General features: G+C 33.1%; 1 protein-coding gene across 3 annotated transcripts in view; it reads right to left on the bottom strand.

The window, feature by feature from the left end:
- The window catches only part of LOC110031612, an 18,457-nt gene extending 10,559 nt beyond the window's left edge, over positions 1–7,898 (bottom strand). For 2 of the 3 annotated variants that reach the window (XM_020734900.1, XM_020734899.1), the window contains exons 1-2: positions 7,753–7,898; positions 5,406–5,588 (exon numbers count right to left, since the gene is read on the bottom strand). In XM_020734900.1, coding sequence (XP_020590559.1) covers positions 5,406–5,586 — 181 coding nt within the window. In that variant the 5' untranslated portion in view covers positions 5,587–5,588; positions 7,753–7,898. Of the gene's footprint in view, positions 1–5,405; positions 5,589–7,752 lie in introns of those variants that run through there. The other variant, XM_020734903.1, reaches the window with a different exon arrangement.
- Between the last annotated feature and the right edge of the window lie 4,161 nt (positions 7,899–12,059).

Here is a 12,059-nt window from a genome sequence, read left to right as displayed (position 1 = left end):
ATTTAAGATGTAATTAACTATAGGGGCTTGCCTCTATAGGGAACCAGGAACCCAGATAAAATAAACCCTATCTAATTTTTATGTTAGATAGGGGAACTTGTTGGCCTTTTTATAAAAATATTTCGCAGACCAAACGGATGTCACAAATTGTTTAGTCTAGATGATTGAATCCCTATTATAAGTGATATATTTAGTCTTCGGGATAAATGTATTGCTTGTAGTATTGTATTAAATCATCTAAACTATTTAAAAATGTGAGATTCGTTTGGTCTCACTTATTTTAAAAATTAAAATGTTACTCTTTTCAAAAAGTTGTATTTATATTTAAATTATTTTCAAAATCACAAAATCATCACCTTTTCAAACTACGGAAATTAAGCAGAACGATAAAACGGCCGACAGCATGATCTACAACAAAGATGATTAAGTGTTACTCAATATTCCAACACTCTCACACACTATTGGCTGCAACTGGACATGCACGAGGTTCATTCCTACAAATGCTTTGAAGACTTTGCCTTATATAGGAGAATTACTGAACAAAAAAAAACTATCAAATTCCTCAATGGCCTCAATAAAGATGTCGGAGAAAGATTATGGGAACTAAACTCATTCTCACCACTTGGGAGAACTTTGCAGAAGTTTGAAGGGAGGAGAGCAGAAAGAAGTTGATGATGACAAGCAATTACACCATACCATTTGTCGAAGGATCGGCCTTGTACACTCAAAATTTTTCTGAAAATAAGATGCCTGAGAAAGGACGATCGTGAAGTGATCATTATAAGAAAAGAAATCATGTGAAAGCAAAAAAATGTCAAAAATTATATGGTAAACCTATAGATTTCAAGTCATCTAATGGAAGATATGATAGAACAAAAAAAATATTACTATCACAACCAACACCAATTCAAAATTCAGCCCATTCACCAAGGAGTGGATTGAGGTATTGCAGAAAATATTTAGTAATGGTTATAGCTTTGGACAAGTGTCACGATCCTCTACCGAGTAAAATATTTGTTAGCACACCAACGTTTCCTATCTCATGCTTTGTGTACAAAGCAATAAATTAAAACCGTAGATAGTTTTTGGATCCTTAGATCATATGACGAAACACATCAATGTCTCTAAAAATTATAATCCATGTACAAATCACTGTGCATTTTGAATAGCCACTAGTTCATTATCACCAGTAGCAGGAGCTGGATCAGTTGAATTGACAAAAGATTATCATCTTTACTTTGTTCATTATATACCAAAACTACATTAAAATCTACTCTCAATCGGCAAATTTATTGATGACTTAAAATGTGTAATTAAATTCTATTTAAATCATTGTGATTTTAAGGTTGTGGATTCGAGGAAGGTGATTGGCAGTGTTGAGATACATTGTGGTTTATACTTACTCAAATAAAATAACTTCATTGGTAGGCAATATCATCCGTCAAATGTACTTTTGAGTCAAGTTCAAATTTTGTCAATATAATTTCTGTTGAGAGTCATATTGAGTCATAGACTTGGTCATCCAAATTTTGTATACATGGAAAAGTTATTTTCACATTTATTTATCACTAAAAAATTTAATCTTTATCAATGTGAAACTTATCAACTTACAAAACATACCATACATATATACTCTAAATTGTAATACAAAGCTTCACATTCTTTTTTTTTTAATTAACAATGATATTTGGAGAACCTCACAAGTAAATAATATAAATAAGGCATGATGATTTATATCATTCATAAATGATCTCACAAGAACAACATCGACATTGCTTACGATAGAAAAATATGAAACAACTACCATATTTAAATCATTTCATTCTATGATCGTCACTCAATTCTAAAATAAAATTCAAATTCTAAAAACTGATAATGCTAAGGAATATATTAACTCCATCCTTAATCTTTATCTTTCCAAGCATGGTATTATCCATATAAGTTATTGAGCGGATACTCTTCAATAAAATGGGACAATTAAAAGAAAAAATAGACACTTACTTGAGATGGCTAGTGTCATTATGTTGTTTAATCATGGGCCTAAATACTTTTGGGTGGGAGCAATTCTAATAGTCGCACGCCTCATCAATAGGATGCCTAGTCGAATCCTAAAATTTCAAATTCCCCATAATGTTCTCATGGAATTCTACGCACATCTCTCTTTTTCTTCTGACTTACCATTTAAGATTTTTTTTTGTTGTTCTGCCTTTGTTTGGATCCATTGACATTGCACCAAATTTGATTCCAAGTCTCTCAGATGGATCTTCCTTGGTTACTCTTCAAATAAAAAATGGTACAAATACTATTCTCCAAGCACTAGAAAAATATACAACTCTATGGATATCACCTTGAGAATCAATTTTATTTTTCTAAATTTCAAATAAAGGGGGAAAATTTGAGGGAATATCAGATTTGAAACTCGGTCCATTTTTCCTTTTGAGTGAAACAAATTTTATCCCACAATCGGCTCCTTTGAAGAACCTAACTCCTAACAACAAGTCATATCAAAACTACTGCTTTCTTTGTGAAGGACCTTATTGGGAAAGAGATTGCCCTTAGAAGAAGACCCTCAACTCTCTCCTTGCAAGCCACAAGGAGGAACAAGAAAGTGATAGGGAAAAATGCATGGAGGCACATGTGGGATATTTTCAACTATTGAACGGGACGCAAGCTCCGACAAAGGGGTTACTCTTTTTGGAGATAGAAATTGGAGGGAAGACCATCAGGGCAATGATGGATACGGGTGCTTCTCACAACTTCATCTCCAGCGAGAAAGCAAAGAGGTTGGGGTTGCAGATGACTAAAGAAGGGGGCTCCATCGTCAACTCAGCAAAGATATCAATTGATGGAATTTCCAAGGGGGTCAAGACTAGCATTGGGGCATGGTCAAGTACTCTAGACTTCTCTGACATTCCTTTTAAGAAGAATAATTAAGCATGTAAAGGATACTATGCAAGCCCAAGACTGTCCAGAGCCAGAACCAAGTCCTAATAAACATAATGGTATAGATACCTCAACTCATGACTCTCTTGCATCGATAGTTAATGGCTTTAATCAACCAATTGCACACAGAAACTGTATCTGTGGGCGCACTTGTCATCCAATTGAAAGATACGTAGCTTATGGGAAGTTGTTACTATCATACAAAGCTTTTGTGATGAATCTTGATAATGTCTAGGTTCCTAATTCTATCCAAGAAGTTCTAAAAGTTCCATCTTGAAAATAGGCAGTTGAAAAAGAAATTTGGGTGCTAAAGAAGAATAACACATGGACACTTATAAAGTTGCCTCATAGAAAAAATATTGTAGGCTAAAAAATGAATATTCAATATCAAATATAAAGAAGATAAAATTCTAGAGATATTTAAAGCTAGATTGGTTGTCAGCAGTCATATGGGATTGACTGCCAAGAAATATTTGCACCTATTGTCAAACTTAATACTTCTACTCTCTCTTATAGTAAATCAAGATTGGTCATATACCAACTTTATGTCAAAAATGTCTTCTTGAATGATGACCTTGATGAAGAAGTCTACATGACTAAAGCTCTGGGTTTGGAAAATAAGTCTAACGGATTGTTTTACAAGATAAGAAGTACTTATATGGCTTGAAGAAATCTCCTATTATTTGGTATGACAGATTTGCTAAAATAGTGATTATAAATGAATATTATCAATATCAAGCAGATCATACACTATTTATTGAATTCAACAAAAAAGCAGAATTGTTATTCTCATAGTACCTACAGATGATAGTACCTTGACAGATGATGATTTAAAGAAAAATATTGGACTAAAAATGATACTTGCAATAGAATTTGATATCATAGACCTCAGAACTCTTTGATAATTTCTGGAAATGGAAGTGGCTCGAGCTAAGAAGGGGATTATCATATCCCAAAGGAAGTACATCTTAGACCTGATAAGTAAAACTGACATTATTGGTTGTAAATCTGCCAACACACCCATGAATTTCGACAAGAGACTAAATAAAAATGAAGAAAGTTGTCCAATTAACAAAGAAAGATATCAAAAACTTATAGACAAATTATTTTACCTATCACACACAATACATGATATTGCATACGCAGTCAATGTAGTAAGCCAAAACATAAATAATCCAAATGAGAATTATCTAAAAGTAATGAACAAAATCCTAAAATACTTGAAGAAAACCCCTTTATATGGTTTGCTCTTCAAAAGAACTGAAACTTATTAGGGGTTTACACAAATGCCAGTTGTGTTGAAGAGGTAACTGACAGGAAATCAATCACTGGATATTGTTCATACGTCTGGAGCGATCTCATCACGTGAAAAAGAAAAAGCAAGTCATTGTCTCTCGAAGTGGTGCAAAATTTGAATATTATACACTTGCAAAAAAAATATGTGAGAGAATGTGAATTCAAAGGCTATTAAGGGAACTTAAAGTTAAGACGAAAGACACAGTTAAGAAGTTCAGTGATAATCAAGCAACTATAATATAAGCCTAAAGATTTGTGCATCATGGCATAATAAAACACATTGAGATTAACTGATACTTTATCTCAGAAAAACTTAATAACTAGATTGTTTAGCTCAATTAGATTCCCACAGAACTTCAAATTGTTGATTTTCTCACCAAAGTACTATCCAGGGTCAGTCATAATGAATTGAAATTCAAGCTTTTTTGGTACAATAAATACAATACAGCTTGAGGAGTAAAGGAAAGTGTAAATCCTTATTAAGAAAGAATTTATTTCCTTCCCTTAGAAAACATTCCACAAATGGAGTTTCCTTTTATTTATGTTTCTTATTTTTATTTTTTTCCCTGTTTGGAGGGATTTTTACTTTGTTTCCTTCATTATTATATATATGTAGTGAAGTATAATGCATTAGGAAACGAGAAATAAATTTCTTTTGGGAATTCCGCAATACATAATAAAACCAATTGTTTGCTTGTTGAAAAATACATCAGTGGTATAGTCTGATTTCACTGGAAATGAATATTTGACCTGGTAGTCAATTTGCTAGAAAGCATAAATTGATTTTCTTTGATGAATTAGCTAGGTCGGAGAGTATTTCATGAGCTTGGGTAGATATGCATAATCTTGGATGAATATACTCGAGCTTTATCGAACGCTCCTTTAGACTTTGACGAGTTTATCACATTGAGTTCATCATTAGTTAGGCGAGTTTATCATTAGATGAGAAAGTTTGCCATGAGTTTGATGAATTCTCCTTGATTTTGGCGAGTTCAACATGGTTTAGGCAAATTCACCAAGTCTTTAGCTTCGGGGTTTGGATATACACTTACAAATCCTATTCTCAAAAAATACAACTTAGATTCCATTTATCAAATTGTTAACCTTCTCTGTCATAAAATGTGTTCAATACTTAATACAAATGTCAAGCACTCCATTCAACATACCTTGAAACATAGATTTTCTTGAACAAGAGATGATATGAGAATAACCATTTCGCTTCTTGGCTTTCCTTATGAACAAAGCATCTCCTGAAAAATCCTCTAATGTGAAATAAGCAGATTGTCGTCTCGTAGAAGAATTAGCTTGAATTGAAGGACAGAGATGACCAATAGAAAGGATCTCCATTTCTGTTATTTTCCAAATAATAGCAACGATTGCATTAGTTTCAAATCCATAGATTGAAGGAAAAATAAGATAAAAAGTATACAAAAGATAAAACATCATCGCATAATTTTTTTTTTCAAAACAGTAACTATCTGTGATATGCTTTACCTTCTCTTGCCCAAGGAATATTTGAGCTCCCTCATGAAAGCAATATGATGAAAACAAGTTCCATCAAAAAGTTTCAAAACTACTCAATCAATTATGCCCGAAACTAAAAATTAATGGCAACAAATTATGTGCTTGTAATATTCTTATTATAGTTTTAAGCACTGAAGTAGCAGGACTCAAAACTAAGAGCGTGTGTAAGTTGGTTTTTTTTCCATAAAATTTACGGTTCAAATTGGGGGCCTCTTTAAAGTTAATAAAAGGTTTGAACAATAAAGAAAAATTTAGAAGACAAAGAACTCAAGATTTGTAAATCACATATTGATATGTGAAATGTAATTTAATGGATTTAAGTTTGAAAACAATCAAAATTGCATGAAAATCAAATGATACTCACACATGCTACCGTAAAGCAATTTGTATTTATTATACTAAAAATTTGAGAAGTAGATATGGGCCTCCAAGAATTAAAATGGGATAGTTAAAATGAATAACTGGCTCAATATTACAATCTGAAAGACAAATAGCCACACAGACGATGTTGTATGGATCCCAATGGAGGACAACAAATAAGACACTAATAGCTATGTTTTGAGTGTAATGAGAAAATTAAAATGGATTTTGGTGAAACTAAGAAAAATGATATGTGAAATACTTAGAGGTAAAAATGGAGTACAACATTACAAGGATAAAATAATGCAAAAATGATTGAATGGTTGGGCATATAGAAACTAAAAAGTGAAAGAAGTGCATATACATAGATAGAATTGATAGAAATAATTAGAATGAACATAGATAGATCAAACATAAAATAGAAATTGCATAAGAGGATAAGCCCAAAATAAAATCATTGTCTAATATAAAGCACTCAATAGGAATGAATGGAGAGTAATGATTCATTACGCTAAAACAAAGTATAGAAGATCCAAGTTGACCCATGAGTTAGCTTGTGCATGACTTGATAAATAGTTAATGAGCCAAACTCGGAAGGCCAACAGACCAGGAGTGACTAAAACTTGTCACATCCGACCAGATCGTGAATCAGTTGTCTACGAGAAATACATATATGATATACTCATAAATAATATAATTTCATAAATTAACTACAAAATTATAAGGAAGATTAATCGTAACGCTTCTTTCATACTTTATCATTCTTTTTTAATTCATAAATCCCATAAACAATTTTCATAACTTCTCAGATCACATTTTCCTTTCCTATTTCATAAGACAAGCAAAATTGTGAGCTTAAACTCAAATACAACTAATTGAATCAAGCTCAAGTTCAAATTGACGGTGACTCAAACTCAGATCGCCAAATCTAAAACCTTAAATGCAGATAATTTACCTTCCAGCTAATAGCTGCAAATTACTGAGATTTGCAAGAGCTAGAAATAGGAGCTAGAGACATAACAGGAATGAAAGGAATAAACTCAATATTCATCAAGAAGCTTTTATATGTAATACAGACACTATGTGTAGAGTAAAGTAGAAAAATATAGAACAAAAAATATCTTGCTGTCATTATGAGTTAGTTAGGATCCCAAATGTTCTCCCTGCAGGTTTGCATATGCTTTTGTGGTACTCCCCTGCTCCACTACCGAGAGGTTGGTTGAGACCAGCACGGAGATATAAATACATAAACCCTAAGCAGCACAGTCAGCTACAGAGCATAAAGATATCAAACTCCCATTCAAAACTGTGAAGAACAACTAATCCATTTGCTCACAGGAAACAGAGACGAGTGCACGCTAGCTTGTTTGCTCATAGTTCTACAAGTTCTAGACTACGCAAGAATCAAATCCCTCCCCCTCCCCAAAACGAAGGAAAAAGTTAAAAAAAATTTGCTTCCGAATCTATTTAATATATTCAGAAAAAAGAATCAATCTATAGATTTAACAGATAATCAAATCTTAGGGATTTAAATTTAGTAGATTCTTCAAGAAAACATTGAGGGAGATTGGACAGAATGAGAAATCGAACAGCACATAAGAAGGGGAAAAAGGGGGAAAAATAACTCACCAAAGGTATAGGAGAGAAACAATAGAGCAGCCCAGCAGACCGCCGTTTAAGCTTCTCGGAGCTAAAATCAACGGGCGCTCATGGCTGAAAGAAGGAATTGGGGAAGACAGTTGCGTGAGAATTCTGAATTTTTAAGACCGTTTTTTTTTTTTTTTTTATTCTTCGTTTTTCGGGGTTCAACGATTAATATATATATATATATATAGTCATGCATGTATTTTATGTGATTTAGAATTTATAAGTTTAAATAAATAAATACAAAAGTTTGAATATTAGATATGTTTTTAGTTGCATGATTACTTGAGATTTAGTAAAATTTTAATATTAAAATATTCTCAAAATATAATTTCTTTCCGCTTTTCGTTATATTCACGATTTAATTATGATTGGGACACACGTTTTAAGGGTTGAAGAAAGAGGGAAAATATATTGCACTTATATTACTCTATTAGAAAGAAAGGAGAGAGGAGCTCAGAGTGACTGAAAATATCAATTGTACGTATAAGGGTCTGTTTGGGGCAGCTGCAGCTTATCCAGGTTATGTCGATAAGTAGTTTTTTTCCTGACAAGCTACGTATATGCAGCTGATCCTGATAAGTTGTTTGTCTATTTGGTTTGTGCGATTGAAAAACAGCTGATTTGCACTTCTTTCTGGATAAATGATCATTTTACCGCTGAAACTGTATAAATGACAATTTTGTTGCATGTGATTTCTTGGCTGAGATACGCATACAATTAATTGATCATACACAACTTATTCCACCAACAGAATATAAATCAATCATAATATTATAGGCATAAAACAACAATTTATGTATTAGTATTACACCAATTATAATATATTCATGAACTTCAACATAATTTTTTTCTAGTCTATTTGCATAAACCTCAAACCCTAAAAAATCAATTTTTCTATGAAGATCATAAATCATGTATCAAAGAAGATCTCATAAACTTTGCATCATCACAAAAATTTGGGGAAGAAGAATCGGTGGGTAAAAGCATAAATACTGCAAAGAATAAGTAAGAATTTGGAACAACAAAAGAACCTCAAAAAAGAGAGGGAAGAAAATAGATGAATGGGAGGAAGGAGGAGAGGGATTTTTATACCAGGAGTGAGCAGGATCTCGAAACGAATGAAGGAGTGTGGCGATATGAGCGACTTTAGCGGTGCTTCCTTCGGTGGGGATGAGACCATCGGCAGGGATGAGGTAGTGCGGCTCCCTTCTGCTTCCTTTGGCGGAGTCATGTTTGAGGGCAGGGGCGTAAATGCTTCGGTCGAACGCTGAAATGCGGGATAATACCTGCTATCGTGCCATAATACAAAAAATAAAACGATGTAAAATGTTATTTTCATTAACTCGGATAAAACGTGCGAATCAAACATCAATGCGGCATTTTCAAAAATGCTGCCGCATTTTTAAGCTGCCCCAAACAGGCCCTAAGACGCAATCACAGAGATCTTCTATTAGTATAAAAGTTCTCTTGAGAGCTTCAATAAGAATTGTGAAAAAAAGAGATGATTACGACAAAAAAAAAGTTATGGCAATTATAACTAGTAATTACTATTAGTTCCTTAATCCTATCATCTAACCACCATCTTTCAAGTGGTGTTGTCCAGCCACTTTTGTTTGGCCATTATTATGATGACTTCTACCAGCAACCATAATCATTTAATCATCATTATGTAATTGTTGTTTTCGGATCAACTTTTGTTGACCACCATCATATAAGTCCAATCACCCAACATTTTGGAATATCTTCTACTGCTTCTTAGCGATTTTTTTTTTGTTGAATCCTTTTGTGACTTGGCATCCTGTATAATTCACAAACTCATACAATTTAGGAGAGATCTTAAAGGAGTGAGAAGAACTTGAGGGATTTTTAGTGAGCTTTTGACCTTGTAGGATTGAGAAAGCAAGCAAGGTCCCCCTCTTTCCTCTTTCTTCTTATTTATATACTCGGGAGCCTATGTACCCGCACATAGGTCTAGAAAATGAACATAAAATTAAATTATATGCTATGTTGCATGGATCCAGAGCAAACTTATTGTCAACATGTCTGCTGGTGTGAATTATTATAGTAAAAAACACTATGTATGTTGACAATAAAAAATTCTCTTTCTTCTGCCTCCAAGAACTGCTCTTCTAGCTCAGTGGTGTAGCTAAGCAGTTGACAGCAAGTTTGGTGAGAAGATCCAACCTGCTCGTACGAATGTGGAGTAGGAACTCGAGCAGTATATACTAGTTTAACTGGAAGAGCGCACTTTAAGCTCGAGGTTGGGTAAACCCGTTATAACGAACTTGTTAGAATGTTAGCACGCTTCAGAGGTATTCACAGAATCCTTTTGAGTATTAAGTAGCTCTGCAACTTATAACTTGCAAAGGTACAACTAGTGAGTGTGATTGATTTGGTCACCGCTAAACCACTAAATGCACAATTGGTGGGTTCGATCCATTAAGCCCGCCAATTTAGTATTTGGGTGTTTTGTTGCTTAAGAAAACTCCTTGGATATACAACTACATATACAGGGGGCCAAACTAGTTTTTTCAACTTTATAATGTTGTCTTCTAAAATCAAAGAGAAGAAAAGGCTTTCCAAAATCTAACTTGCTTATTGGATTATTTTAACCAGGAGAGTCATATGGTTTTCTTAGTTTATGGGCTTTTCACATTAAAATTGTGATGTCACATATGACTTTCTTTTATTTTATGTGTTATAGATCATTGAAGCTTAAAAGAAGAAATTGTAGCTACTACAAAAAATAATCTATTATGTAAAATTAATTATTAAATTTTCCCTTAGGTGTGAAGTGGCGAGAACAGAAAACAACTCGGAAGTTTTCTTAAGAGAAGATGAAGAATGTTGATATAATAATAAAAAGTGAATCGTTTTTAAGGATCCACCAAACCCAAGGTTAGACAAAGTTCACGTAGTGAATGGCCAAGAAGATTTCTTAGAGGGCCTTTAAAGATTCCAACTGCTTAAATTTTCAGTGCATTTGGATTTCGATGGACTTGGTCGGAATTCAAATTCATGGTTCTATGCAAAATATTGTGAGTCATTAGCCACTCCCGCCGCTGTGACCACCAACAAACACCTACGACCAACACCACCGGCCATAGCCACCTTCGATCACCGCCGCCGCCGAACGCCACCTTCGACCACCGCCCGCCAACACCAGCCACCACCAATATTAATTTATAAAAGACCTCACATATTTTGAAATAAATTGTTTTCATTTTACTTCAAACTAAATAAAAAATATATGAAGTCATATGTTTATTTCACTTCAAACCAATGCATTATTTTTCATTTGCATTCATTTTATATTACATTACTTTGTCAGTTGAGCATGCAATCCCTTAAGTGTTTTGATTTTCATTTTTATAATAATATAAGGTCAAAAAATTATCATGTTTTCTGACCTATAAATTATCATTTTTAGTGATTAGACATATAAATTCATTGATGAAGGGAGTGGGTTAGCATTGGTTCTTCTTATATACAATAAAGTGTAAATTTAGGCATTATGTTCAAGCGAAAGTGATAACACATTCTTGCAACATTGAATGACTAGTCATGAACTTACTAATTATATTAGTGAATGATTGCACATTGAATATGCTTCGTAGCCTGTTAACTCTAATTCTGATTATAGCATTTGGACATAATTTTTTATTGTGCATGTGTTTGAAGAATCTCAAGGAAACTTTTGAATCCAGAGAGAATTCCTTAAGTAAGAAAATGATATGTTAGCTATGAGGATTTTATTAATCCTTGAGATAATTTAAGCAAAATAGATTGTGAGGTGAAAGTTTCTTGAAAAGTACAATCTAGCTGACCAAAGGGTTATTGGATATCTTTCAGAGAAGCATTATGGGATTAATGGAGAAGTCATACACAAGAGTAGATTTCCCAACGTCCCTGAATGAAGATTGGGGTGTATGAACAACTATGATTAAGAATTAGTCGCAATCAACGAGTGAAAATAAAGAGTGAATAAAAAGGAATAAATAAAAGATGATCATAGAGAACTTTGCATAGACACCATTTAAGAAAGGGAGTAATTCATACAGAAATTCATTTTTAGTTAATTCTGTAATGTACAACATATACAATCCTATTTATAAAAAAAATGTAGAAAAAAAGGGAATGTAATAGTGAAAACATATTTTTAGTAATAAGTAGTGAGAATTTTATTATATATGAAAATCAATGTATGATAATACTTTAAGATGATAAAAAAAATGATGTTAAAAAAATAAAATTTATTGAAACGTTTGTAGATTTTCTTGCCAATATTT

Source organism: Phalaenopsis equestris, unplaced genomic scaffold (genome assembly GCF_001263595.1).
Source record: "Phalaenopsis equestris unplaced genomic scaffold, ASM126359v1 Scaffold000840, whole genome shotgun sequence".
In the NCBI taxonomy this organism is placed as follows: Eukaryota; Viridiplantae; Streptophyta; class Magnoliopsida; order Asparagales; family Orchidaceae; genus Phalaenopsis; species Phalaenopsis equestris.
The sequence above is the reverse complement of the archived record's forward strand: the minus strand, read 5'-3'. Positions and strand labels throughout refer to the sequence as shown.